Here is a 24,611-nt window from a genome sequence, read left to right on the forward strand (position 1 = left end):
TTTCAGAAGAACAACTTAATTTTCTTGTATGAACCTCGAAAGGACAAGGCAGTCAAAGGTCAACTCTTGTGGGGACGGCTGCCATAAATCTTGCGGATTTTGGAGTTATCAGAGAAACCATAGCCGTACGTGCTCAATTGAACTGCAAAAGGAGTTTCAAGAACTCGACGCAATCAGTTCTCTATGTGAACATTCAACCTCTTGATAGAGATAGTTCCAACTTCTCACTGAAGGACAGCTGGTCGAAGGAAGTCTCGCTGGAAAAAAGCAAATCATATTTGCAATTGACCAATGACGGGAATGATGAGGATACTGAGATTGGGGCATTTACCGACGACGACGACGGTCTTTCATCACAGTACATTACCTCTTCTGCTTTTGAGACTTGAAGATATTTGCCACAGCAAAGAGATCAAGTGTTCAATATCATTTCTTATCATTCTCACTGAATGCATATTAGAATTTTCCCCTTTTAAAAATCGGATGTGGTGTCAGCGACTCTCCACCGACTGTAAATAGTACTGTACGGAGAAGAATTGTTTTAAATAATAATGAGTTTTTTTGAGTTAAGATGAGATGAGATAATTTATAAAAAAAATATTTGTTTGAATAATGAGATAAAATAAGATGGTTTGAATTTTTTGAAATTTGATAAAAGGGTGAGACTCACTAATAATTAAAAATTATTTAATAATTATTAGATAATAGTTGTGAATATATTAATAAAAAGTAATATTTATTATTAATTAAAAAATTTATAAATGAAGACGGTACATTAGAAGATAGTGCACTTAGTTTTGAAAAGCAATAATTAATTATTATTAAAAAAATCTATAAATAAAGACCATATACTAGAAGACAGAAAGCAAGAATGGACAAAATCGAAAAGGGGAAAAAAAAGGACTGCGAGAATCACCGAAGAAGATAGTGACTTTACACTGTTCCTTTTACATTTTACTTTTATTTCAGTTATAATTTGAAAACTGTCAAATGGTTGTTGAAAACGTAGAGATGAAATAAAAACAAACTTGTTGCCGTTTGGATAGCCAGAACAAACAAGCCGTACAGCTCAGATGTGGCAATCAAACCGGACCACTTAAGGTTTTAAGAACAGATCAATGTTCAAAAAGTCATTGAAATTGACCTTCTTTTATTGTTGGGAGCCTTCCGTCAATCCATCCATCTGTGAATGCTGCTACTTCATTCATGCTGGACAGGCGAGAGCAAAGGTTTATTTGAAAAGAAAGCATTCAAGTTGGCTGTGATCACCTCGCGCACTGCTTCAAATGATTCTGGGGTCAGGACAGCACGATGTGGGGACAAGACCACATTATCCAGTGTAAATAGCTCTTTAGGAACATCAGGCTCTTTCTCAAACACATCAAGACCTGCACCACCAATCTCCCCTCGGGTCAAATATTGCACCAGTTCCTTCTCATCAATAACAGCCCCTCGTCCAACATTAATTATAACCCCTCCCTTTCCCAAAGCCGTCATAACATCTTTGTTGATTATATGGTGTGTTTCTTTTGTTAGTGCACAACAGACAACAATAACATCACTATTAACAGCGAGGTCACAGACATTGGCATAGTAAGTATAAGGTGCAGATGGCTTTTTGTTCCTTGAGTTGTAGGCGATCCTGCAGCCGAATGCCACTAGCCTTTTTGCAACTTCAGATCCGATACTTCCTAGCCCCACAATACCGACTCTTTTCCCACCTAACTGCAATCATAGCCAGTCAATATAACAAGTGACAATCAGATGATACGGATAGAAATGAACAGAAAATATCCCGTAATCTCCTAAATAATTCCTAAAAAGCAACAAAGGAAATATGTAGAAATAGAGCAACGGAACATACCATTAAGCACATTAAATTTTACACTGCTCTCTTTTCTTTTCTTTTGATAAGTAATAAAGAAGTTTTATTGGATCATGTGAATAGGTATAACCCAAGTAAACATGAAGTAGATAATAGAAAATACTTAAATACAAGCTTAGATCAAAATGCAGTTAGATAATATCAAAGAGAAAATTAGCAATTTAGCACATTGATACCCCTGAATCATCTATGGGGTATCTCTTTTCCAAATTCTAAAGTTTGGTTTGAATAAAATTTCACCTAAGAGCATTGCCATTGACTTCATCAAAATCATCTCCAAAATTTGATGAAAGGTACATGTTTTCCATAAGTCCAAAACCTCCCGAGCCATTACCCTACATTGGATTAGCCATTTGATTCATCAAAATAATAATATAATATTATTTTTTTAATAATAATATTTTTAATTTATTTTTTTCATATTTTGCAATTACACTAACCATATGTTAATCAATAATTTAATTTAATATTTTGTAATTACACTAACCATATTTTACAATTACACTAATAATAAGTTAATTGATAATTTTTAATTATTTTCAAGCTCATCCCCCAGTGAAGACTACAATCATGTAGTTAACAATTCTACTGTCAAACAATGTCTGCAAGTTACGAATTGCAGCTTCCTCTTCTTGAAAGCAACGCATCAAGATTTTAATGACCAAACAAAAAAGTCCGTAGCCCGGGAGTTGTTCTTCCTTATTTTGGAATAAAAAATTCCTTTGGCCTGTGAACAATATCCATTCAAATTTGAAAAATGAATTAGATTCATTGTAGCTCAAATGCAAACGCTTTCAACGATATATGCAAAATTTACATTTCGCTAGACTTTTGACGAAGCCAATATCAGTTCTCTTAGCTACCAGATGTTCCGCATTTTGCATCTCAAACTACCAAAACTGATACAGTGTACCTAAAACTAGGAACAGACAAATAGCACACTTCGTCTAAATTTGACGGCCAAAACAGCAAAAAATAGGCAACACGGCACAATCTTGATGGTCGGATCTTAATGGAGGCTGCTATTTGACAGTTGGCAATATTTGATGGGTGTAATATGTCAATATTTATAGTCTGCGTTGCAAAATATAAAACACCTGGTAATTTAGGGGCGAAAAGCGTATTTAACCCATAAAGTTTTGAGTTGCGGGTGCCACGCACCAAAAATTGATAGCTTCGAAGTTACATTGTAGAAGGTTTCTAATTTGGGGGATTTAAGTATAATCTTCTTTTATCCTAAGTTACACACGTAAGAACCACATACGGATGCTTTCAAGTTTCAATCCTTTTTTTTTTTTTTTTTTGAAATGATTCATTTTACATTCTGCATTATAATTCATTTTATAGTTGTAATATATCACTATTTAGCCAATTAATACCTAGATTTGTAGTCATTCAAAACACCGATCCTCCTACACTAAGCAATGCACAGTCACCCATTCAGTACTATATACCCTCCTGAAACGACCAAGATATAGACCTGTTTTGCCTCTTATCCTATCTGTTCCTAGGTTCAGCATGGTCTCAGCTCTAAGATGAGCCCATTTCCCCGATTACAACACTTTCTAGGTTAACGTTCAAAGTGGTAAACATCTTGGTCTTAGTGGTATGCTCGCTTCAAGTCTAAACTCTCTCGAGAAACTTCCCTTTGAATTACCCAAGGTGTACGAGAAACCCCTTGTCAAGTGCCTATGCACCCCGAAATTAGTCGGAACTTTGAGAAACCCGGTGTCAATGAAAAAGAAAACGACCAGATTTAGCAAATTTCCAGCAAGGAGTCATATTCGCTTGCGTTTATTGTCCAATCTTTCCCGTCAAACCATAATGTCAAAAACCATAAAGTACTGGGAAATTAAGGTCAAAACTCACTTTCTAGAATTAGGTACTTTTTCATTATTTCTTATCACGGTTGTAGATTCTACAAAATTTCCACCGAGGAGCAACGAACCACGTCTTAATCAACATCATAACAAGTTTACGTTTCCTATTTTTCCCATATTGAATTGACTCACAAATCATTCAACCTGATACAGGATATACATACGCAATCCTTTTTGACAAGTTGGAGAGCATCCTTAAATTTCTATTCTATCAATAAAACTCCTTCATGCTAAACTTGAAACTTTCATTTTTCGGTTTTTGGTTTTGTAGTCATCAATCCTAAGAGGGAAAAAAATAAACCTACACAGAATAAAGTTATATACCTTAAAGCCAAGCGGGTACTCTGGCTTTCGAGGCCACGACCCGGACCGAACAAACCGGTCAGCGGCCGAGATTCGACGAAATACATCAAGCAACAGTGCGACAGCGTAGTCTGCAACGTCCTCCGAGTAGGCGGAGCCGGCGTTTGTGACGGCGATGCCACGGCGGCGGCATTCAGTAAGGTTGATGTGATCGACGCCGGCGCTGGATCCCACCACGAGACTAAGGGAAGGAAGGAGATCGAGAAGGTCAGCGTTGACAGGGGTGGGGCCCACGGTGATGAGGGCGCGGATGGACGGGGCGTGGCGGGAGAGGAAGTCCTGAGGCGACTCATCGGTAGCGGAGGCGATTGGGTCGAGAAGGCGGAAGGTTGTCCGCATGTCGAACGGGAGAGCGAACCTGGGGAGGCGGTGTACCAGCACGAGAGGCCGGCGGTCTGCTTCTTCTTCGTTCCCACTTGGGATGTTGACGTTTTCATGAGCAGGCATTGTTACAGTACGACACAGTAAAGGTCAACAAAAACAGATCCCTCGTTCTTATACTTTTTACTTTTTAGAGCATTCACGTCATTTTCAATAAAATTTCCTACCTAGATTATATCATTCTTAAAATTTTAGAAAAAATCTAATTATAAATAATTTTACGCACTAATACGTATATTTATTTAATATAATTGATTAAAATATAAATTTTATTAAAAATAGTATTAATTTAAATTTAGAATATGAAAACAATAACATTAGTATGCAGATTGGTATACAAACTTGCTTATACATAACAAAATTCAAAATTTTATCTTAAATTTTACTAATTTTTCAAAAATCTTCTACATTTCATTTTATATACTTAGAGTTGTAAATGAACTAGTCTGTTCAATAGTCCGCTCGATACTTACTCGGTTAAACTCGAATCGAACTCGACTCGTGAGAAAAAAAGCTTGTTCGCGAAAACAGATAACCGCTCGAATTGTAAATAACACATACCCGACAAAACTCGACTCGGCTAATGCTCGTTAAAACTCGCTCGTTTATGCTCGAGTCGACTCGCTAGCTCGATTCGATTAAAACTCATTCATATATCGATAAATATATATATACATCTATGTATATATACATATACATATATATATGTATTAACTGATAATAAAAACATACCACTTTTATAATTAAATATATAATATGTAATCTAATTATTTATATCTATATAGTGAATATACTTCATAAGTATATTTTATAATTTGTATAATAATTAGTCCAAAAAATTTAATAATTTAATATACTAGTATGTGGAAACCATATATGAAATAGTTATATGCTATTATATTAAGTGTATATATTAATAATATATGTAGGCATATAATATATTATTATTTTTTATAAATATCAACTAGTTAGATATTAATTATTTATAAATTTTTTAAAATTTTATAATTCAATAGATGTTCTACTTGTTAGATGTATAAATTCAATATTATATTTTATATTTTTTTAATTTATTAATTATTAAATCCTATTTAAAAAATTAAAAAACAAACAATTCGAGCTCGATACCAATTGTAAATGACACATACCGACAAAATTAGACTCGGTTAAGGCTCGTTAAGGCCCGCTCGTTTATGCTCGAGTCGACTCGTTAGCTCGATTCGATTAAAACTCATTCATATATTGATAAATATATATATATATATACACTTTTGTATATATACAAATACATATATATATGTAGTAACTAATAATAAAAGCATACCACTTTTATAATTAAATATATAATATGTAATCTAATTACTTATATCTATATAGCAAATATACTTCATAAGTATATTTTATAATTTGTATAATAATTAGTCGAAAAAATTTAATAATTTCATATACTAGTATGTGGGAACTATATATGAAATAGATATATGCTATCATATTAAGTGTATGTATTAATAATATTATATGTAAACATATAATATATTATTATTTTGGATAAATATCAACTAGTTAGATATTAATTATATATAAATTTTTTAAAATTTTATAATTCAATAGATGTTCTACTTGTTAGTTGTATAAATTAAATATTAGATTTTATTTTTTTATTTTTTTAATTTATTAATTATTAAATCTTATTCAAAAAATTAAAAAATAAACAATTCGAGCTCGAGCTCGAGCTCGGCTCGACTCAAACTCGTTAGTGGTCATTAGTGGGACGAGCTCAAACTTGAACTCGAGTTGAAAATTTAGCTTATCGAGTAGAGCTCGAACAAAGAATAAAAAAAAAATCTCGAGCTCAAGTATTTTGAGTCGAGCTGAGCTCGGCAAGCCAAAGACCGGCTCGACTCGGCTCAATTACAGCCCTACATATATGTTTTATATTCTATTAAAATAATTTTTTTCTAATTTTTCTTTATTATTTTTTTTTCTCACTTCTATTTACAGTTTTAACTCACTCTTTTATCTTTTTTCGATGTGGAGCAAGATCAGTTTCTATGTAAATTTTTAACACGAAGTTAATTTTTTATCCCGGTACAAGAATAGTTTTGAAATTATTATAATTTTACAAATAATATATATTCACTTTTTTCCAACAGTATTTTATTTGTTGTAATGGATAAATAAAAAATAATGTTATCATTTTCCTGCCAGATCTAACAATGATTGAAATGATCTAAACTTTAGGCACACTTGAAGGAAACTAATAGATAAATATGTTTTTTTCATACGTTAAGAAAAATTACACACTTGATAAACTGCATATTCATTCTCAATAATTGAAATACAAAATTGAAAAGAGATCAAATACATCTATAATATTTTATCAATTCTACGTACAAGTACTACTATTGCCTATCCACACTAGCTTCAACACACAAATTTAATGTGCGAATAATAAAACTATATTATAATTACAATTATTGAAAATGCCCATACACCGAGTCCAAAAGTTTAGTACATGTCTCCACAAGATTACTCAAAATTTCTCAAAATAAATAACCAAGACATCGAAATCAGAATAACCAAACTGGTTTTCTCCAGTTTTCTCTTACGCCTCTCTAAATCAATTTCTAGTCAATGTCTATTGAGGCTTGTATTTTATGAAGTTTGAATTTTAATCAGTTAATTGTCTTTTGGCCATGTGCTATTATTTCTAAATCATACTACCAGAAAAACCAACAAGCTTGCCCAGTCTACACGATTGATAAGTATTGAAATCTGTAAGCATAACAGTACCACAACAATTCAGCAAATAAGACCACCAACAAATTTAAAATTACCTCGTAGTTTTGGTAACTGAAAAATCGACGCCCCTCATTATCCTATTTGTTGACATGCTTTAGTACCATAATAACATACTAGATATTCATTTTGACGATAGTTTGTTGAGTGTGAGATATTGCTAATGCTATTGTTTGATCCAAACATTAGGTAGTGTTGTCTTTCGTTTTGCTTCAAGTTTGTAAACAAATAGTGAGCATTTCCATACTCAACTTTCTCTTGTGAAGCCCCCAAATATATCCAAACCATTAACTCATACAAAGTGGCGTAGGAAAAAAATAGTAACATATAGGAAAAAGCAACATGCTCGAGTGGCTACAACAATCAATTACCTTTGTGATTGTTCGTTCGGGTTACCATGCCGTGAAGTATGTTACAAATTTTTCATATTCCCACTCAACTTTATTATCATCATGGAATGAAAACAAAGAGAATATAAAAAATGGTTAACAATGCAAATCAACATGGTAACATTATGGTTAACAATTTCTCCAATGCAAACCACACAAAATTCAAACTAACACACACAACAACATTATGCAAACCAACAGAGAATTCAAACCAACGCACACAATTTAACAATCTAAAAAATGATTAACAATGCAAACCAATAAGGTAACATTATGGTTAATAATTTAACAATGCAAACCAACAAAGCCAACACTGTTATATTATGGTTATCAATGCCAACCAACACAAAATTCATTAGTTATAGACTGTCAAACAGAATGAAATCAAAGATAAACTAAAAAATGGTTAAAAATGCAAACTAATACAAAATTCGAATGGCCAACAAGCAGTGTATGAGATTCAAAGGTACAAATAATTTTCTCAAACCAGAATAATGCAGTTGATGAAATTAGTCCAAACTAAACTTTATCGCCCCTCGAATGTCTGACATGAAGAAAAATTAAGATCCAAATTCAAATCCTAGAGTAGCTCACAATGTAGGGTTTTCGATTTTGAGTGTCCAAAGATCCAAATACATACATCCAATAAGTTGAAACTATGTAATGTCTTATATGAAAACCATGGTAGTTCAGAATTTGGGTGTGTTCGATTTGTGCGAGAGAAAATGATAGAGTTCAGACATGGATGAAACCGAAACAACAAGTGCATTTGTACAAGAGAGAAAGGCAAAGACTTACATGAAATCCGACCGATGAAGAGGGGCCTCCGAAGATGGTGGCAAATGGTGTGAGAGAGGGCCGATAAGAACGAGGGCAATCGAGACTTGAAAGAGATTTTCATGCAGGACCAACATCAGGAAAGTAACATATGGGTTGATTGGGGATGTATGTTGGTTTCCCAAATATGGAGAACCACTGCATCAACCCTAAATCAAATCCCTTATTTAGGGATCCAAAATCGATGAGATTTTTTAGATTTCCCTAAATTTGTTTCCCAAAATATAAAGATAAATGACATTTAGGAAAGCGGATGAGAATGATTTTACGTCTTTAATTTGAATAAGGAATTAATATTTGTTTTTAAATCTTCTCAATTAAAAAAAAAAAAAAACATGTTTTACAAAAGAGTAACGCTAGATGTAGTATTTTTTTTTTTAAGAGAAAACCTAGAAGTCGGTCTGGCTATTGTTACTCAATAAACAGCCCTCCAATAGCGGGCCTCCACGTTAGCCTTCTATTGTACATATTGTAGAGTTGCCTACACCTGATTTACTCATCACAGCCCAACCCTCCCATGCTCCATCACATGAGATCTCGACCCCACACTCATCCCCGATAGCAACTCGACCTCCCGAGCCAGGTGTAGGATGGAGCTCAACCCCTAGAGAAAATCTCACCGCAACTCGACGGATGGCAACTATGAGATCTCGACCCCTAATGGTGTAAATCAGTTTTGGGTAAATTAGTTTATGCCCATGACATCTCTCTCTTGTCCCTCATCACTTGGATTATGAAAACCATTTTTCTCAAGATCCCAAATGGTGTAAATCAACTGAACTCAAACTAATAAGAATGTGATTTTAGTTTGGTTGGGCATATCACAATCGCATCTCAATTTAATTATCTGGGTGGGTTGGGTGTTGTTAAGACTTGGGTCGATATTTTGGGTAAAAAAAGAAGAAGCCAAAAACATGAGAAACAGGCTAATGAATACGACTCGTTTCTTTGCCTTGCGTAGACGTTCCCCCTATCACTTTTGCTTTGTTCGCCATCGTCTCTTTTTATGACGTCGTTCACGGTGCTGTGAAGTGGGGAAGGAGTTTTGGTGAGGAAGGCATGGGTTCGATCTCTTTTGTTATGTGGGGAACATTGCTCTTTTCATTTGTGGGTTTTAATCATATGTGGGCTTGTGTATTGTGTGTTTTTCCAACTTTCTAATGTGTCTTTTGTGTTATTAGATGATTGTTTTTCTCTCATTACTAGTTGGATTGTTCCAAAGCGTTTCACTTTTTTTAAAGTAAGATCTGTCATTAAAAAATAATTTTTTAATGTAAATTTCATATTATTGATTTTTTTTCAAATTGAGTACACAAGACTTGCACACTCTAAAACTACAAATATCATTTCTCTTTAAAAAAAATAAAAATAAAAAATAAAAAATCTTAAACATATTTTAATAGATCACATCACTTAGAAATGATTTGAATATTATTTATACAATTTTAGGTACGTTAGTTTCACACATCCTTTCTAAAAAAAAAAAATAGATAAATCTTGAGATTCAGATAAAAAAATTAGTTTTCAATGGTGAGGTGACTCCTACTATGTTTTAAAATGAATAAGCAAGTTTGCACAACTTAAAACACTAACTAACATTACTTCTTTTATAGACTATAAACATATTTCAAACTGTTCAATTCAGTAGAACTCCAATTATTTTTCACAAAACTTTGAAAATATTCATCTAACGAACTTCTCAATAGTTTCAGAAAATCTCAAACAAATTTTCGATGCAAACACGAAATATAAATCCTTGGAATAGACTATTCAAGTAAACAGTTTCGAGTTCTTGGACTATGGCTCAAGATTGAAAAAAAGAAAAAAAAAACATGGTTTAAACTTTTTAGTTCTAGGTTTTGTTTGTTGGGAAATGATTTGGTCGTTAACTGTCCATTCAAAATTATAGCCATTTGTTAATCCAATATTATATGTGACATTTCACGTCTAAGCAATCGGGATATGACATCTCAAGACTTGAATAAATGTAAAATACACAAAAATATATAAAAAAAAAGTCCAAAAGATAAAAATTAAACGAAAAAATAATTTTTGAATTTAATAGCGATACTATGTATTCAACCATAAGAATGACATTGTACGACTTGTATTCAAATTTCCAATGCCTATACCTTCCTATGAGAATAATTGGACATGTCAACACGGGGGCTTTGAAGTAAGGCCGAAAGTCCACATGCAGGCTTCAACTTCTTGAGGCCTATATAAAATGGGCCAGATGTCCGGCCCAAATATTCTTTCACATTGAATTCGAACCTTCCTTCCACTCACGGTAACGTGAGTGGTAAGAAGGTTTCAAAAGTATTTTTAATTTTATGAAAAAATATTTATATTTATAATATATATATTTGAAAAAAATATATTTTTTAATAGTTAAAATTATTTATAATTTTATTTTAAGTAAACTATGTACATATTTAAATAAATAAAAATAGGTCTTTTATAAAAAAATTAATCATATTAAAAATAAATATTTTTTTATATCTTTTCACAGTAAATTTATTTTAAAAAAAATCTATACAAATTTGTTTATTTAGAATTTATACATATGATTACTCTTTTCTACTTATAGTTTAAGGCATCATCTTTAAAATAGAGGGGTTGTTGGATATAAAAAAATCTTTTAACTTATCTCATCTAATTATTATAATTTTTATAAATTTTTATATAAAATATAATAAATAATTCATATTTTTTAAATTTTAAAATAAAAATAATATTTTAAATCTCGGTCATAATATAGGGTGAGGTGGGTTCGTATATTTAAAATAATAATAATAATAAGAAGTTGGAGAGAGACAAAGAGGAAGAGAAAATAGTTAGGGCTTATCGGAAGTTGCAGGAACTTATCGTTCGCGAACGACTTTGCTTCTTCTCCTTTCTTTCACTCGCTCGCTCGATCTCTTTCTCTAAAGAGGGTACGCTTTTACTTCTCTTCCGAATCTTGGTTTCACTTTCAATCTTTTTTCCTTCGTTTTCTTGCTTGTATAACATTCTGTAACTTGTAGTATATGCTCACCTAATAAAAAAGTAATTTGTCCTATAAACTCTGTTTGGTTGAAGATAAAATTTTGGGAAAGAGGAAAAGATTAACTTACTTAAGCTTGATTTATTGTTAACTGTTATATGTGAGTTGATTGAGGCTGATTCAATGCAACTGCTTCTTTCAATTCTTGCGGCTTTTACAATATTGCCTTCCGTATATAGGAGACTAACGGAATGCAATGGATGAAACTTACTCGGAACTGGGGGGAGCTTAGTGAAGTGTGTTTTCGTAGTATTGGCTTGATGTTTATTAAGCAAGTCAAACTGCTCATGATTGACCAAAATCCTATATTTCGTGAGTTGGTGGGTCTGATCTTGTAGCGCTCTGGAAAATACTACTGGGAAAAGTTTCCCAGAAGGGTTCTTTTCAGGGCAAGTAGAGAGAAAATAGATAAAGAAAAATACTAAACTTTTACTCAGATTTTGCATAGTCTCAATGGCACATGACGGCGCCTTACATAGCAGGAACCCTACAGTGATAATAAGGCCATGGGCCGTAGCAGAACAAAATAACAACACAATCTTTGAAGTAGCCCAGTTGACAATAATTAACAAAAGAAAATAACTAGATGAAAATAAAATGACTCCTGCAGACTTGGCCCGGTTACAATCTCTTAAGCCCACACCGTTGGGCCCAGCCCACGTCCCCCATTCAAGCACTTCACTTTACTTCACTTCAGACGCACGCACACACGAACACTTCAGATTCACTTCAACACTTCAGTTCCCCAGTCACGCGAACCCTAGCCCCTTCGGTCTCTTCTTCCATGTTTCGCCCAGCCACCGCCGCTCGTTCCTCCTGGTCAACCCAACGTCGGCAGCTTGTTACAGATCTTCATAATATTATTGTATGAGATGTGTTTTATTTGAATTTTGATGTTCGGGGAAAGGAAGTGGTAATTGGTATAGTTGATTTCTTTGTTAGAGAGCATACGAACGAAAGGGCATATTGTAGTGATGTCGGATAATGTGTACTTTCTAAATATTTGAGCCCTTAGACACTTGCAGAGTCCCTCAAATCAATAAACGATAACACTTGATTATGAAAGTCAAGGGTTTAGTGAAAAATGGCCAGGCAGGGGGTTTCCGTTTCATGTTTTGCTACCAAAAAGCTACACCAACAAATCAGGTGTTTAACCATATTGTTGAGTTATTTCTTGGTTGCCATAAAATGTTCGCCTTTGTCACAGTAGAGGTGAAAGTCCTGGTAGTTGGTTCATAAGTTTATAGCATGCATTATATACTGTACTAGGAGTCGTGGTTCCTACTAGATTTGGAAGGTGAGTTGGCATTTCTTATGCCCTTTTTTCTTGGGCCTGACCTCCACCCATTCATCCGAGCCATCACCTTTAGAATCCTTGTCCGCTGGTTTTTAGCTTGATTTAAGCAGAGGACATTGGGCACTGGTGTGTCCAAATACTTTGCAAGTACATACTTGAGGCTTCCAGTCATTCTCGTTTATTCTTGTGAACTAGGGGTGGGCAGCAGGGCCCCAACCCGTTTGCCCTGCCCCCACATGGCATGGCGGGTAACCCTACCCTGCAGGGCAAGACACTGGCTGGGGCGTGGGGCGGTATGGCCCCAGCAGGGCCCCACCCAGTCCCTCGCCCCACACCCAATTTTTTTTTATATATAAATATTTATTATTCTTACTATATATAAATATATTAATATATATTAAGTAGAACTTTTACTTAATACTTTGTGTAAGTTATAGCGTAGTAGGGTGACCCTTTTATAGATTGCCTTGACAATACAAGTCTCATACTTAAACAATGTGAGACTCTTGTATTACACTACAACTTATACAAAATATGCACTAGCTAATTTAAAAACTACAGTTTTTTAAATTATAGTCATATTTACAAATTTAAATTTACAATTTGAGTCCAAAAATGTGTTTTTGATCACTTTTGGACCCAAAAATAATTTGTAGGCCTAGTGGACTGGAGTCCATTATTGAAGTGGGCGGGGGGCGGGGCGGATTGGGAGTCTGTCCCCGTCCCCGGGATGCGGGGGGGTGGGAAGGGGGCTACCCTGCACCGTTTGGTGCGGGTAGCACCCCTATTTCGAACTTATACCTATACTTGGTATTGCCTGTCTTTTTTTTTTTAGCTCAGTAGTTGTTCTTGGGCATTTAGCATAACTATTCTATAGATTTCTGATGCCTTATATTATTTTCATGCAATAATATTTCTATTTTCTTGTCATCTCCTACATTAGGTTGTTGGGGATGTCTTCTGATACTGCAAAAGAAAATGCATCTGTAGTCGATTCATCAGTGACTGAATGGAAACAAGATATGGGAAATTCGGATGACCCAGGTAATAATTGATGAAAGGTACTTATAAAAAAAAAAAGAAAAGATAATTGGTGCTAGTTACTCTATTTTCAACTAATTGTGTAAAACAAGTTTTGGTGCGTTGCATTGTAATTATGTATGTTATGTTTACTTAAATAGAGTCATTAGTATCTTACTCCAGTTTGCACGTCAATCTTTTGATAAATGTTAGATTTTCTGCCTCTTCATTGGGATTTAAAATCATTAGTTGATGAACAGTGGATGCTTGTCAATTAAACATCTTAATTGGGGAAATATCCTAAAATATTCAATCCAGCCATATAACTAATTGAAAAATTCTTCTTATCAGCCATATAATTGGGGAAATATTCTTCTTATTCAATCCAGCCTAATTATGTGGATTAATAAAGAGAGAATCTTCGGACAGGTCTGGTGTTGAACCTCAAATAACAACTTCCAATGAGGTGGTGCCACGTTGTCATCCCATTTGGCTAAGAATGGACCGCACATACACTGAATTGCAGGCTGCATACACAGAAACTCTCTCCCAAGACCATTGTCTTAAGACCCTCCCATCTCCAAGACTCTCTCTACCAAGACCTTCGAAGACCCACCCATTCTTCCATTGTTGTGACCCTCTCTCCCTACTGTTACCTTCTCTTTGGAGACCCATTCTTCCGTTGTCTTGACCATCGAAGCCCCTCGAAGCCGAATCTACAGCGGTCCAAACCCACAATAATTTACAATGAAAGCTCAAATTTGTAGCGTCCAAATCCACAATAAAAATCAAAGAGATTAAATTACAATCCCATTACATTGACAAACCCATTAGCCAAAAACACAATCACACAAAAGAATTGTGTTGCAAAGATTTCTAAATCATTGTCGATAACAACATTTGCAAGGAAACCAGATTTTCGGCATGGGATTCAAAATAGTAGTGCTATAAACCAAACACAACGTACAAAAATGTCAAGATCTTGAGATAAATGCCCATATCTCCTTTCGTCAAATGCTCGCAGATAAAACCAGAGACAACGTGCAAAATCTCCCAAACAAAACGCACATTTTTGTACGCCATTTTATACGTTGTGTCAAAAATGCCTCGAGACATTGCCTGTCTCCTTCTGTCAAATGCCCAGATCTTAATTTGCAAGGAAATGGGTAACAAGAAAACACATTTCTTTACATACACACATTTGCATTAGAAAGTCCATGAAAAATTTAACCATTTTATGTTTTTTTAGAGGCCGACAGGCTTGAGGAGAGAGAGAGAGAGCTTGAGGAGGGAGAGACAGAGTGAAGGAGGGGGGAGAGACAGAGCAGGTGGGGGTTGGGGGGGTGACGACGATAGGTGTGTCGAACAAAGTGAAGATCGGGTTGGGGGGAGGGGGGCATACATTGCATGCACCTCCAGTTTTCATTTTCCTAGAGTTTCTATGTGTCTTACTGTTATTAGTGGGTCTAACATGAAGTTTTACACCCATCCGGCTGGTAGCTTCACCCATTAATAAATTCTTCTTACTTATATATATAAAAAAAAAACTCATTGAAATCTGAATATTTGACGTAGGAATAATCTGAAATTTTCTTGTCAGAGAGCTTTAGTTACAAAGGTAATGAGGGCAGCTACCCATCAAGGGCGGAGAAAGCAGGGAACTCTTGTGATCTACTTGGGATTTCAACTACTAACAAAAAGGGTAGATTGTACAATACAAGATATTTCATCATTAAGAGTTTGAACCATCATAACATCCAACTCTCAATTGAGAAAGGAATTTGGGCTACTCAAGTCATGAATGAACCTATTCTTGAAGAAGCCTTCCATGTAAGATCCCTTCTAGTTTGCTTTCATGTACTGCTTTCTCATCTATTGATGCTTTATAGAGAGAAGCATATGGTTGTCTTGCAGAACTCTGGTAAAGTAATTCTTATATTTAGTGTAAACATGAGTGGCTTCTTCCAAGGGTACGCCCAAATGATGTCTTCTGCTGGTTGGAGGCGAGACAATGTTTGGAGTCAAGGAAATGGCAAAAGCAATCCCTGGGGGCGCAGCTTTAAGGTCAAGTGGCTGTGTTTAAATGACTTACCTTTTCAAAAGACTCTTCATCTCAAGAACCCATTGAATGACTACAAACCCGTCAAAATTAGCCGGGATTGCCAGGTGTCCTTTTATATCAAGTGCTTTTTTCTTTTCTTTTCTTTTGTTTTTTCTTGGGTGGGGGTGGAGGCTTTGAATCCAGTTTAAGAAAATGACTTTGAGTCATGTATTCTTCAGGAGTTATCTCCAGATATTGGAGAAGCTCTCTGTGAGCTTCTTGATGCGAAGAGTGATGTGGATGACTCGCTGAGTAGGTATGTCTCTTAAGAAGCTGAGTGGTGAACGTGCTTTTTATAAAAGAGCAATGCCTAAGTGTGCTTTTTTTTTTGTGGAGAAAAAAACTTTTGTCAAATTCCAAATTGATTACTTATTGGTTATTATTGCTTTATGCTGGAGCAGTCTTTACAGGAACGATCTTCCTTCGAAAAGGCTTTGTGTAGAGTCTCCATGTTCGTTAGGGGATGAAGACTATAATGTGCCTCAAATGCATATGTCATGGTCCAGAACACCCATCCTTTATCCTTCACTGCTGTATCCACATCAGGTTGAAGCAAATAGAATTCATTTAGCAAACCAGAGTTCTACAGGGGTTACTTTTTCTAAAAATTCACCTATGACTACTGGTGCATCAAAAGTTGAAAGGATGAAACGTTCCCACATTAATGGAGACTTTACCAATTTACGAGTGGAAATGGATATGTCTCCTCGTTTTGATAGTTGGGGTTTGTCAGCAGAAAGCCCGCATGCTAGTACTCTGACAGAGGATGATTTCCTTGAAATGGTATTAGTGTTCTAGCTTAGTTTCTCTGTTCTAATTGAGATCACTAATCTCTCTCTCTGCCTAATTTGATGTTGAATCCCAGTAAATTTTAGGTTTTGCATTCTTTATCAAATGCCTGCTTTGTGAATTATCCGCCAATGGAAGCCTTATCCTTGGTGTCTTTTTTTAGTTCGATTTACGTGGTTATTGAGAAAATTTCTCATGATGGCTTAGGATTGGAACTTTTTCGATTCCTGATAAACTGCATTTCGTGGTTTCTTATTGCAGTCTTATGAAGAATATCTGGAGCATACCAGAAGCAGCAAACAGTTATGCCTCCCTGTCAGTATGGTTATCTTACTACATTTCACAGATTTTTATCTCCTTTTATTTCTAATTAGATGCTCATATTATTATTTTAAGACTACTATATACCTTCCGTGTGGTGACATGTCTATTGAGCATGATTTATAATATGGACCTACGCACATTGTCTCTCATACCTTTTTTGGATAATTAAAGTGTCCTGTTCGTAACTTATGCGGTTCTGTTTTTATCATTCTAGAGAGTTATTATGGTTATTGTGGATAAATATCAGTGCAGTAGTGATTTATCCACCATCTGATTTTAAACCAAGAGGTATCTTGGGGCCTATCAGTTGGATGTTCCGAATCATGATGTGAGCGGAGCCTAAATAGCAGTCACCGGAGCTGTTCCAACCGGACATATCTCTTGACTCATTCTATTGTTCTGAAAATAATTAGAATCTAGTCAAGCGGGACAGGTGGGTGGACCATCCCGATGGTCAAACAATCCTAAACCGAGTCATTACTACTGTCTGACAGGTTGCTGGACCGTCTGGGAAAATGAAGGAGTCATCAAGAAGCAAAAAGCATGATGAAAATATGTAAGTCTATTTCTGAAAACCGGGGCTTCATTTTCTCAAATCACCATTTGTTTTACTTGGTGAAATGTTGTGCAGAAATTCAAGCTCTAAAGCTGACCAGTGTTGCTCACGTAAGAGGACTCATTGTTCATCTCAGAAATAATCGCTTCTTTGATGTAGGAAAGCTTCTTTCTCTCTCCGGAAGGTGTTGCTGTTTTCAGGAGTTTCGCCATTTCCTGCAAGGCAATGACCAGTGAAGTTATTTGTTCTTTCCCCAAATTGGGACTCGATATGTTGTTATGTTGTATAAAATCGTACTATAACATAAAATCTCGTAACGGGACTTACTGGGGGCTGGTTGCCAACTTGTACATATATTGATGCAACATTGGCTCTCTCTCTCTCTCTCTCTCTCTCTCTCTCTGTGGTGATACGTCTATAAATCAAGAGCTTTGGGGAATGAAAGCTATGGCATGATTGTACAATTTTAAGGATGGATCCAGAATTTTCAAGAGTTTGAAAGTAGGAGAAACGATGCTAAGAAAGTTTAAAAACAACAGTCTGTCTTGTATTCACCCCAAGTCTCTTTTGCAGCTGTGTTAGAATGAAAGACTTCAGAAACTGAAAATCCACCAGCAATTTTAAAATCAATTTATTGTGACGTATTGAGATTTTTTAGTAGAGAGAAGAATGAGAACAATAAAATAATCATACAAGATATAAGGATTTAACTCTCTCTCTTAAAAAGAAAAGAGAAGCTACAGGCCAGTCGGGTGCCTATCCTGTTTTTACACCCGCCAATGATGTGCTGCCACGTAGGAGGTGTAGGAGATTGTATTCTACACTTGCATGCATGATATAAAAAAAATAAAAAAATCACAACATCTTCCCCTCTTTCCATGGAAATGGTGCATCTCATACCTATCAAGTTTTAGAAGACCTGAAACCTGCAGATCTTTCAAACTTGTGCAGTGTATGAATCTCAAATCGTCAACCAAAGGGCAGCCAAGGATCATATTCCTGTTTGTCTGTTGATCAATGACTTGTCACATATAAAGTTTTTGCAGATGTGGAAGCTTTGTATAACGGCAAGATTTCAACTTACACCCATATAATAACCTTAATCCAGTGTCTTTGCAGCAAAAACAGATTGGGGCAAAGTGTAATGTATGTTTTTCTCGACGACAAAGTGGAGATCTAGCTCTTTCAGGTGGTTTTTGACTACCAAATTAATCCACTGGTCCATATGAAGGGCCAGTTCTAAATCATAAGAGGTAATACGTACGTAGAACCAATTTATGTATACTTAGTTTTTGCTAGAGGTGTCTCTTCAGAGAATTGTCAACGAAGTTCTCATTCCTCAAATCCAGATTTCCCTCTTCTTGAATCTTGGGCTAGTCAAATTTCAAAATGGAGAATGAAGTCCATAGCTCTCTCTACCTTTTGGACAACATACTGGTTCGAGCTGCATCTTTTGTATTACGAAGGAGAGAGAGGATGTAATGGATGATGTGATCAGGCAACGGACGATAAGATTCATGGATTCAACTCTTTGGTGCAGGTTGTAATCTTTTCTATAGTTTTCTGCTAACAAGAACCATCAAAACAATTTCTATCAAAATGCTTCACATCTTATTGCAGGGGTGTTGGGAGAGAGAAATGGAGAAGGGGAGAAAAAAACAGTGCAGGATGAAGAGAAAAGAGAAAGGATACTGAGAAAAGAGAAGGGATACTGGGCGAGGGAAAGGGAGAGAAATGATTTTTTTTTTTTTTTTAATCATGCATGTAGGTGTAGAATGGAGTTTCCTACACCTCGCAGTTGGCAGCGCGTCATTAGCGAGTATAAAAGTTGGGAAGGCACCCATCTGGCCTTGAGCTTTTTCCAAAAGGAAACTACATATTCATTGCAAAAAATTTCAGTTTAATTGGGAACCCTAATTATTATTTGGCGAGAAATATGTTAGCCATAAATAGATTATATAAAAATAATTTTACAAATTGATGTGATTTCATGTGATTCGTTTTGTAAAATTATTTTTATTATCAAATAGATCTAACAGATTATATAAAATATAATCTACTTCAATTTGTAGAATTGATTTTGTATAATATATTTGTAGCTATGCTTCCTAACTTTGAGGCGACAAACAGACTCGTTCTTATCGTTGTATGTATTATGACTCTTAAGTCTTATCCGTAGAGAATTCCATGCCATGTCGTCCAGGGTGATTTTGAGTAATCGCTGTTAACTGATTTTCAAGTCTGTCTCATGTGAAACTTCTCCCTAGCGCCGATGAAAGTCTCTTTCTTGCCATAAGTGCAAGTTATTATTTCTCCACTTTTTGGAATGGTTTTTTTTTTTTTTTTTTTTAATTTCTTTCTAGTGTTCTGGTTGTGTACTTGCGATGGCAGATGATCTTACGGAGCGATGGAGTTCCCTTTCATTATCTGAAGCCAAAAAATCCATCATACGCCTGTCTGATTCTATGTAGTCAAATAAAGCTTTTGACACTATGAAGTGTTTTCTGTTTAAGCTTCTGACTGTAAAGTTTTATAACAAGGAGGCGTTCAAAAGGATGATAAAGAACTTATGGCGTCCTTTGGTCGATTTTCAGATTTATGACATGGGAGAAAATCTTTTTTTGGCAGCGTGCTCTACAAAAGGTGAAAAGGAGAGGATATTATCCAATGGACCCTGGACTTTTGGAAACAGTCTAGTAATATGCACTGATTATGATGGGACTCTACAGATAACAAAAGTTCCTATGTTATTTGCTTCCTTCTGGGAAGATATGATTTACCTCTGGATGGGATGAATGCACAGGCAGCTCAAAAAATTGTAAGAACTCTGGGTGATGTTGACCTTATTGAGTCAAGACCTGGGGGAATGTGTTCGTGTGTGCATATCTTTGGATACAAGTAAACCATTGCCGCGTGTGGCAAAAGAGTTGTCGTGGGTGAATCAGATTTTGTATGGGTCTGTTTTAAGTTTGAAAGATTACTATAATTATGTTATTATTGTGGGATACTGGGATATGGGGAGCGTGATTGGCTGCAATGGATTAACAATAAAGGTGCTGTTGGGAGTGTTGATTTTCCTTATGGTTCATGACTGAGGGTGGGGGGTGTTCCTGTGCGAGCACATAATTCTCTGGGATTTTCTAATGAAGGAAGTACAGGCCACCATTCGCCTGAAGATGATGTTAGGAGCAATTTTTCGGTGAAGGATCCGATGGCAGTTGCTGCTTCACCATCTCAATCTTTGATGATTGCAGAAACAGAGCAGTTGTGTAAAACCGCTAAGGGGAAGGAAAATCAACTAACTGTTTCTAAGGTTGATGGGCCTTGTGTGGGCTGGGGGCCCATTTCGGATCCAACTGAGTTGCCTTTTATACAGACGCAGATCAAAGCCCACCTAGAATCAACATCTTCTTCTTCTCGTAAGGGCAAACAGAGGATATTAAGGGTGGATCGCTCCCGTTGTGCACGCTTATCTCAGCTTCTGTTGGTTCCTTCAAAGCGTCAGTCAAATGAGAAGGTTTTGGGAGATTCAAGTAATGCGGTCTAGTGGAAGAAACATAAATCGGTTGGAGATGATTCTCTGGTGGATGTCCCTATCATATCGGCAAATCTTGTCTTAAATTCTTATTCTCAGTTTGATTTTGATATGTTTGTTTCGGACCCAATCTCTAGAATTTTTTGGTGTTTATCGGCAATATATGGGCATCCAGAGACAAATCTCAGAAGAGATACTTGGGCATTGTTACGTTTATTGAAGGATTAATTTAATGGGCCATGGTTATGTTGTGGTGATGTTAATGAAATTCTGGACAATTCTGAGAAACTAAGGGTAGAGAGTGTCCTGCTAGCTAGATGAGGGGTTTTCGGGATGCTTTGGATTATTGTCAATTACGTAGTATAGATGTTGTTGGGCCTTTGTATACATGGAGTAATTTGAGGGTGGGGTTAGCTCTTGTTCAAGAAAGGTTGGACAAATTAGCTAGTAATTTGGAATGGTTTGATTTATTCCCCTCTTGTAGAGTCTGTAATCTTATTACTTCAGTTTCTGACCATAGTTGTTTGGTTTTGAACACAGATGGATTAGTGCACAATGTTTTCAGGAAGCCTCGATTGTTTAAGTTTGAGTCCATGTGGGTGAATGATAGGGGCTGTGAGGAAGCTGTTGCAAATGCATGGACCAATGACTCTGCTATTGCTTTGTCTGATAAATTAGAACAGTGCCGTAGCAATCCGACAGTTTGGAGTAAGGAATCTTTTGGTAATGTTCGACATAAATTGGTTATGAAGAGAAGGGAATTGGAACTACTACAGAATGCACCTTATCTTTCTTACCCATTGCTGAGATAAGTCGTGTTAAACATGATATTAATTACCTCTTGGAAAAAGAAGAATTGATGTGAAAGCAAAGGTCCCGTGTGCAATGGTTGGGAGATGGGGATCAAAATACTAAGTTTTTCCATTTTAAGGCTTCTCAAAGGCAACGGCGCAATCTTATCACCAGACTAAGGAATGATGAGGGTGTTATATATGAAGGATCTGAAATGCTTCCAATGATACATGATAATTTTTCAAAAGTGTTTTGTACCACTAATTCTTCTGACTTTGATGGAGTTTTGCAGCCTGTTCAGCCTTGTGTTTTTTATTCTATGAATGATGATTTAGTGCATGACTTCACAGCAGTTGAGATAAGGGCAGCCTTGTTTCAAATGCAACCATTGAAAGCTCCAGGCTCGGATGGTATGCCTCCGTTATTTTTCCAACAGTACTGGCATCTGGTGGGTGATACTATTATTAACTCTGTTTTACAAGGGCTGGTTTCGAGTGTTATGCCTTCTGACTTAAATCTTACAAATATTGTATTGATTCCGAAGAATAAACAGCCTGAGTATATAAATGATTATAGACTCATTAGTTTATGTAATGTAGTCTAGAAGGTCATCGCTAAGGTTTTAGCAAAAAGGCTGAAATTAGTATTACCTAGAGTTATCTTTGAAAATCAATCAGCCTTTGTTCCTGGAAGGCTGATTACAGATAATGTTCTAGTGGCGTTTAAAACTGTAGATGCTATTAGGAGAAGGAAATGCAGAAAGAATGGTTGTATGTCCATTAAATTACACATGAGTAAAACCTACGATAGGGTTGAATGGTTTTTCTTGGAAAAACTACTGTCGTGTATGGGTTTTACTTCTCAATTCATTCATCTTATAATGATGTGTATCACTTCAGTTTCGTACAAAGTTTTTGTAAATGGATTTGCCACTCAGCCTATTAAGCCTACACGTGGTTTACGTCAAGGGTGCCCTCTCTCTCCCTATTTATTTGTTATATGTGCTGAGGCACTATCTCTATTACTGAAAGCAAGCTGAAGAGCAACGCCATCTGAGGGGTATTAGTGTGTGTCATAATGCCCAACGGGCCAATCACTTATTCTTTGCAAACGATAGCATTATTTTCTGTCAAGTATCTTTTTCTGAAAATTAGCATATAAAAGATTTTCTATCTAGTTATGGTGTGGCATCGGGACAACAACTGAATATGGGAAAAACAGAACTTTTTTTTAGTCGCAATACGGAGCCAGCCATTATGAATGCTTTTAAAAGAGTGTGGGGGTGTTCAGGATGTTCAGCATCATTAAATATCTTGGTTTACCATCTTTTGTGGAAAGATCCCGATTTCGAACTTTTAAAGCAATAAAGGATAGAGTTTGGGCAAAATTATAGGGTTGGAAATAAAAGTTATTGTCACAAGCTGGCTGAGAGGTGTTGATTAAAGTTGTAGTACAGGCCATACCCACTTATACAATGAGCTGTTTCAAGATTCCAAAGGATTTTTGCCAAGAACTCCAGGGAATGATTGCACAGTTTTAGTGGGGACAAAGGGGTTAAGAAAGGATGATTCATGGGCTAAAATGGCGTAATATATCATTTATGAAGCAAAATCTATAATAAAAGCTGGTTTATGGCGAATTGGTAGAGGAGATAAAATTCGGATATGAAAAGATAATTAGCTTCCTGATTTTAACTCCATAAAGGTTATTACTTGCTACAATTCATTTGCTAAGGATGCTTGTGTGGCTGACTTATTAGATTCTTCTTCTCCTAATGGGTGGAATACAAATTTGGTAAAACAGATGGGGACTCACTTGCTGATATGGAGGTTATATGTCCAAGGGGAGAGAATCTAAGCAGGTTCAGTGTCTTAATCAATGAGGCTAAGAGGATGTTGTCTAGGTTTAATTCTTTTGAGGTTGTGCATGTTGGTAGACATGGCAATGAGGTTGCACGCCTACTAGCTCGATAAGCACAATTTGATGACACTATACAGTGGTAAAATGAACCTTCAAATTTTATTCGAAGTTATATTGCGATGGATGCAGCGAGTGCTTCCTGATAGTTGCATATGTTTTTATTTGGTTGAAAATTGTCATTACGCTAGTGTAAAAAACAATGCATTCATTCTCAAAATTATTATTTATTTGTGCAGAGTCTGGTCAAGCCCTCGTGACGTCATCTCGTGCGTTCTTTATTCTTGTCGTTTGCAGCATTGGTTGGTAGAAAGTAGAAGCGGATTCGGAGCATTCGCAATGACAAGTCCAAGGCTTCTTTGGTTATCAAACTCACCTCAACTTATCTCAACTCATCATTATAGTTTTTTTAAATTTCAATACAAAATATAATAAATAATTCAATTTTTTTAAATTTTAAAATAATAATAATATTAAAAAATAATATTCTAATAATATTTTATCATCACAACTCAACTCAACTCAACTCACTTTAACATCCACACACACCCTAAGAGTTTGTTTGGATGTTGAAGTGAGTTGAGTTAAATTGAGTTGAGTTGAGATGATAAAATATTGTTAGAATATTATTTTTTAATATTATTATTATTTTAGAATTTGAAAAAGTTAAATTATTTATTATATTTTATATTGAAATTTA

At 35.6% G+C, this 24,611-nt stretch overlaps 2 protein-coding genes across 8 annotated transcripts; one reads left to right on the top strand and one right to left on the bottom strand.

Annotated features, from left to right (window-relative positions):
* Positions 1-973: 973 nt before the first annotated feature.
* Positions 974-4,616, bottom strand: LOC121237590 (glyoxylate/hydroxypyruvate reductase HPR3). Its single transcript, XM_041134408.1, has 2 exons — positions 4,090-4,616; positions 974-1,725 (listed from the first exon to the last, which is right to left on the bottom strand). The coding sequence occupies exons 1-2, from the start codon at positions 4,573-4,575 to the stop codon at positions 1,201-1,203; spliced, it is 1,011 nt and encodes a 336-aa protein (XP_040990342.1). The 5' UTR covers positions 4,576-4,616; the 3' UTR covers positions 974-1,200.
* Positions 4,617-11,316: 6,700 nt separating this feature from the next.
* Positions 11,317-18,021, top strand: LOC121237578 (YTH domain-containing protein 1-like). Of its 7 annotated transcripts, none has more exons than XM_041134389.1 (9): positions 11,317-11,470; positions 13,821-13,921; positions 15,498-15,727; positions 15,812-16,063; positions 16,178-16,254; positions 16,400-16,781; positions 17,049-17,102; positions 17,606-17,667; positions 17,743-18,021. In XM_041134389.1, the coding sequence occupies exons 2-9, from the start codon at positions 13,831-13,833 to the stop codon at positions 17,807-17,809; spliced, it is 1,215 nt and encodes a 404-aa protein (XP_040990323.1). In that variant the 5' UTR covers positions 11,317-11,470; positions 13,821-13,830; the 3' UTR covers positions 17,810-18,021. The 7 variants fall into 7 exon arrangements, 4 of the variants coding, with proteins under 4 accessions (XP_040990323.1, XP_040990324.1, XP_040990325.1 ...); XR_005934942.1 differs by adding an exon at positions 11,760-11,900 and having other exon boundaries at positions 11,323-11,470; positions 17,049-17,667; XM_041134390.1 differs by having other exon boundaries at positions 11,323-11,470; positions 17,049-17,106.
* Positions 18,022-24,611: the final 6,590 nt, after the last annotated feature.

The sequence above is a fragment of the Juglans microcarpa x Juglans regia genome, chromosome 6S (genome assembly GCF_004785595.1).
Source record: "Juglans microcarpa x Juglans regia isolate MS1-56 chromosome 6S, Jm3101_v1.0, whole genome shotgun sequence".
NCBI lineage: Eukaryota > Viridiplantae > Streptophyta > Magnoliopsida > Fagales > Juglandaceae > Juglans > Juglans microcarpa x Juglans regia.

Coding starts and splice junctions, on each gene's coding strand:
- LOC121237590 (XM_041134408.1), bottom strand. CDS start 4,575: ATGCCTGCTCATGAAAACGTCAACATCCCAAGTGGGAACGAAGAAGAA. Junction 1,726..4,089: donor AGTACCCGCTTGGCTTTAAG/GTATATAACTTT, acceptor CTATGATTGCAG/TTAGGTGGGAAAAGAGTCGG.
- LOC121237578 (XM_041134387.1), top strand. CDS start 13,831: ATGTCTTCTGATACTGCAAAAGAAAATGCATCTGTAGTCGATTCATCA. Junction 13,922..15,497: donor GGGAAATTCGGATGACCCAG/GTAATAATTGAT, acceptor TTTTCTTGTCAG/AGAGCTTTAGTTACAAAGGT. Junction 16,064..16,177: donor AAATTAGCCGGGATTGCCAG/GTGTCCTTTTAT, acceptor TGTATTCTTCAG/GAGTTATCTCCAGATATTGG.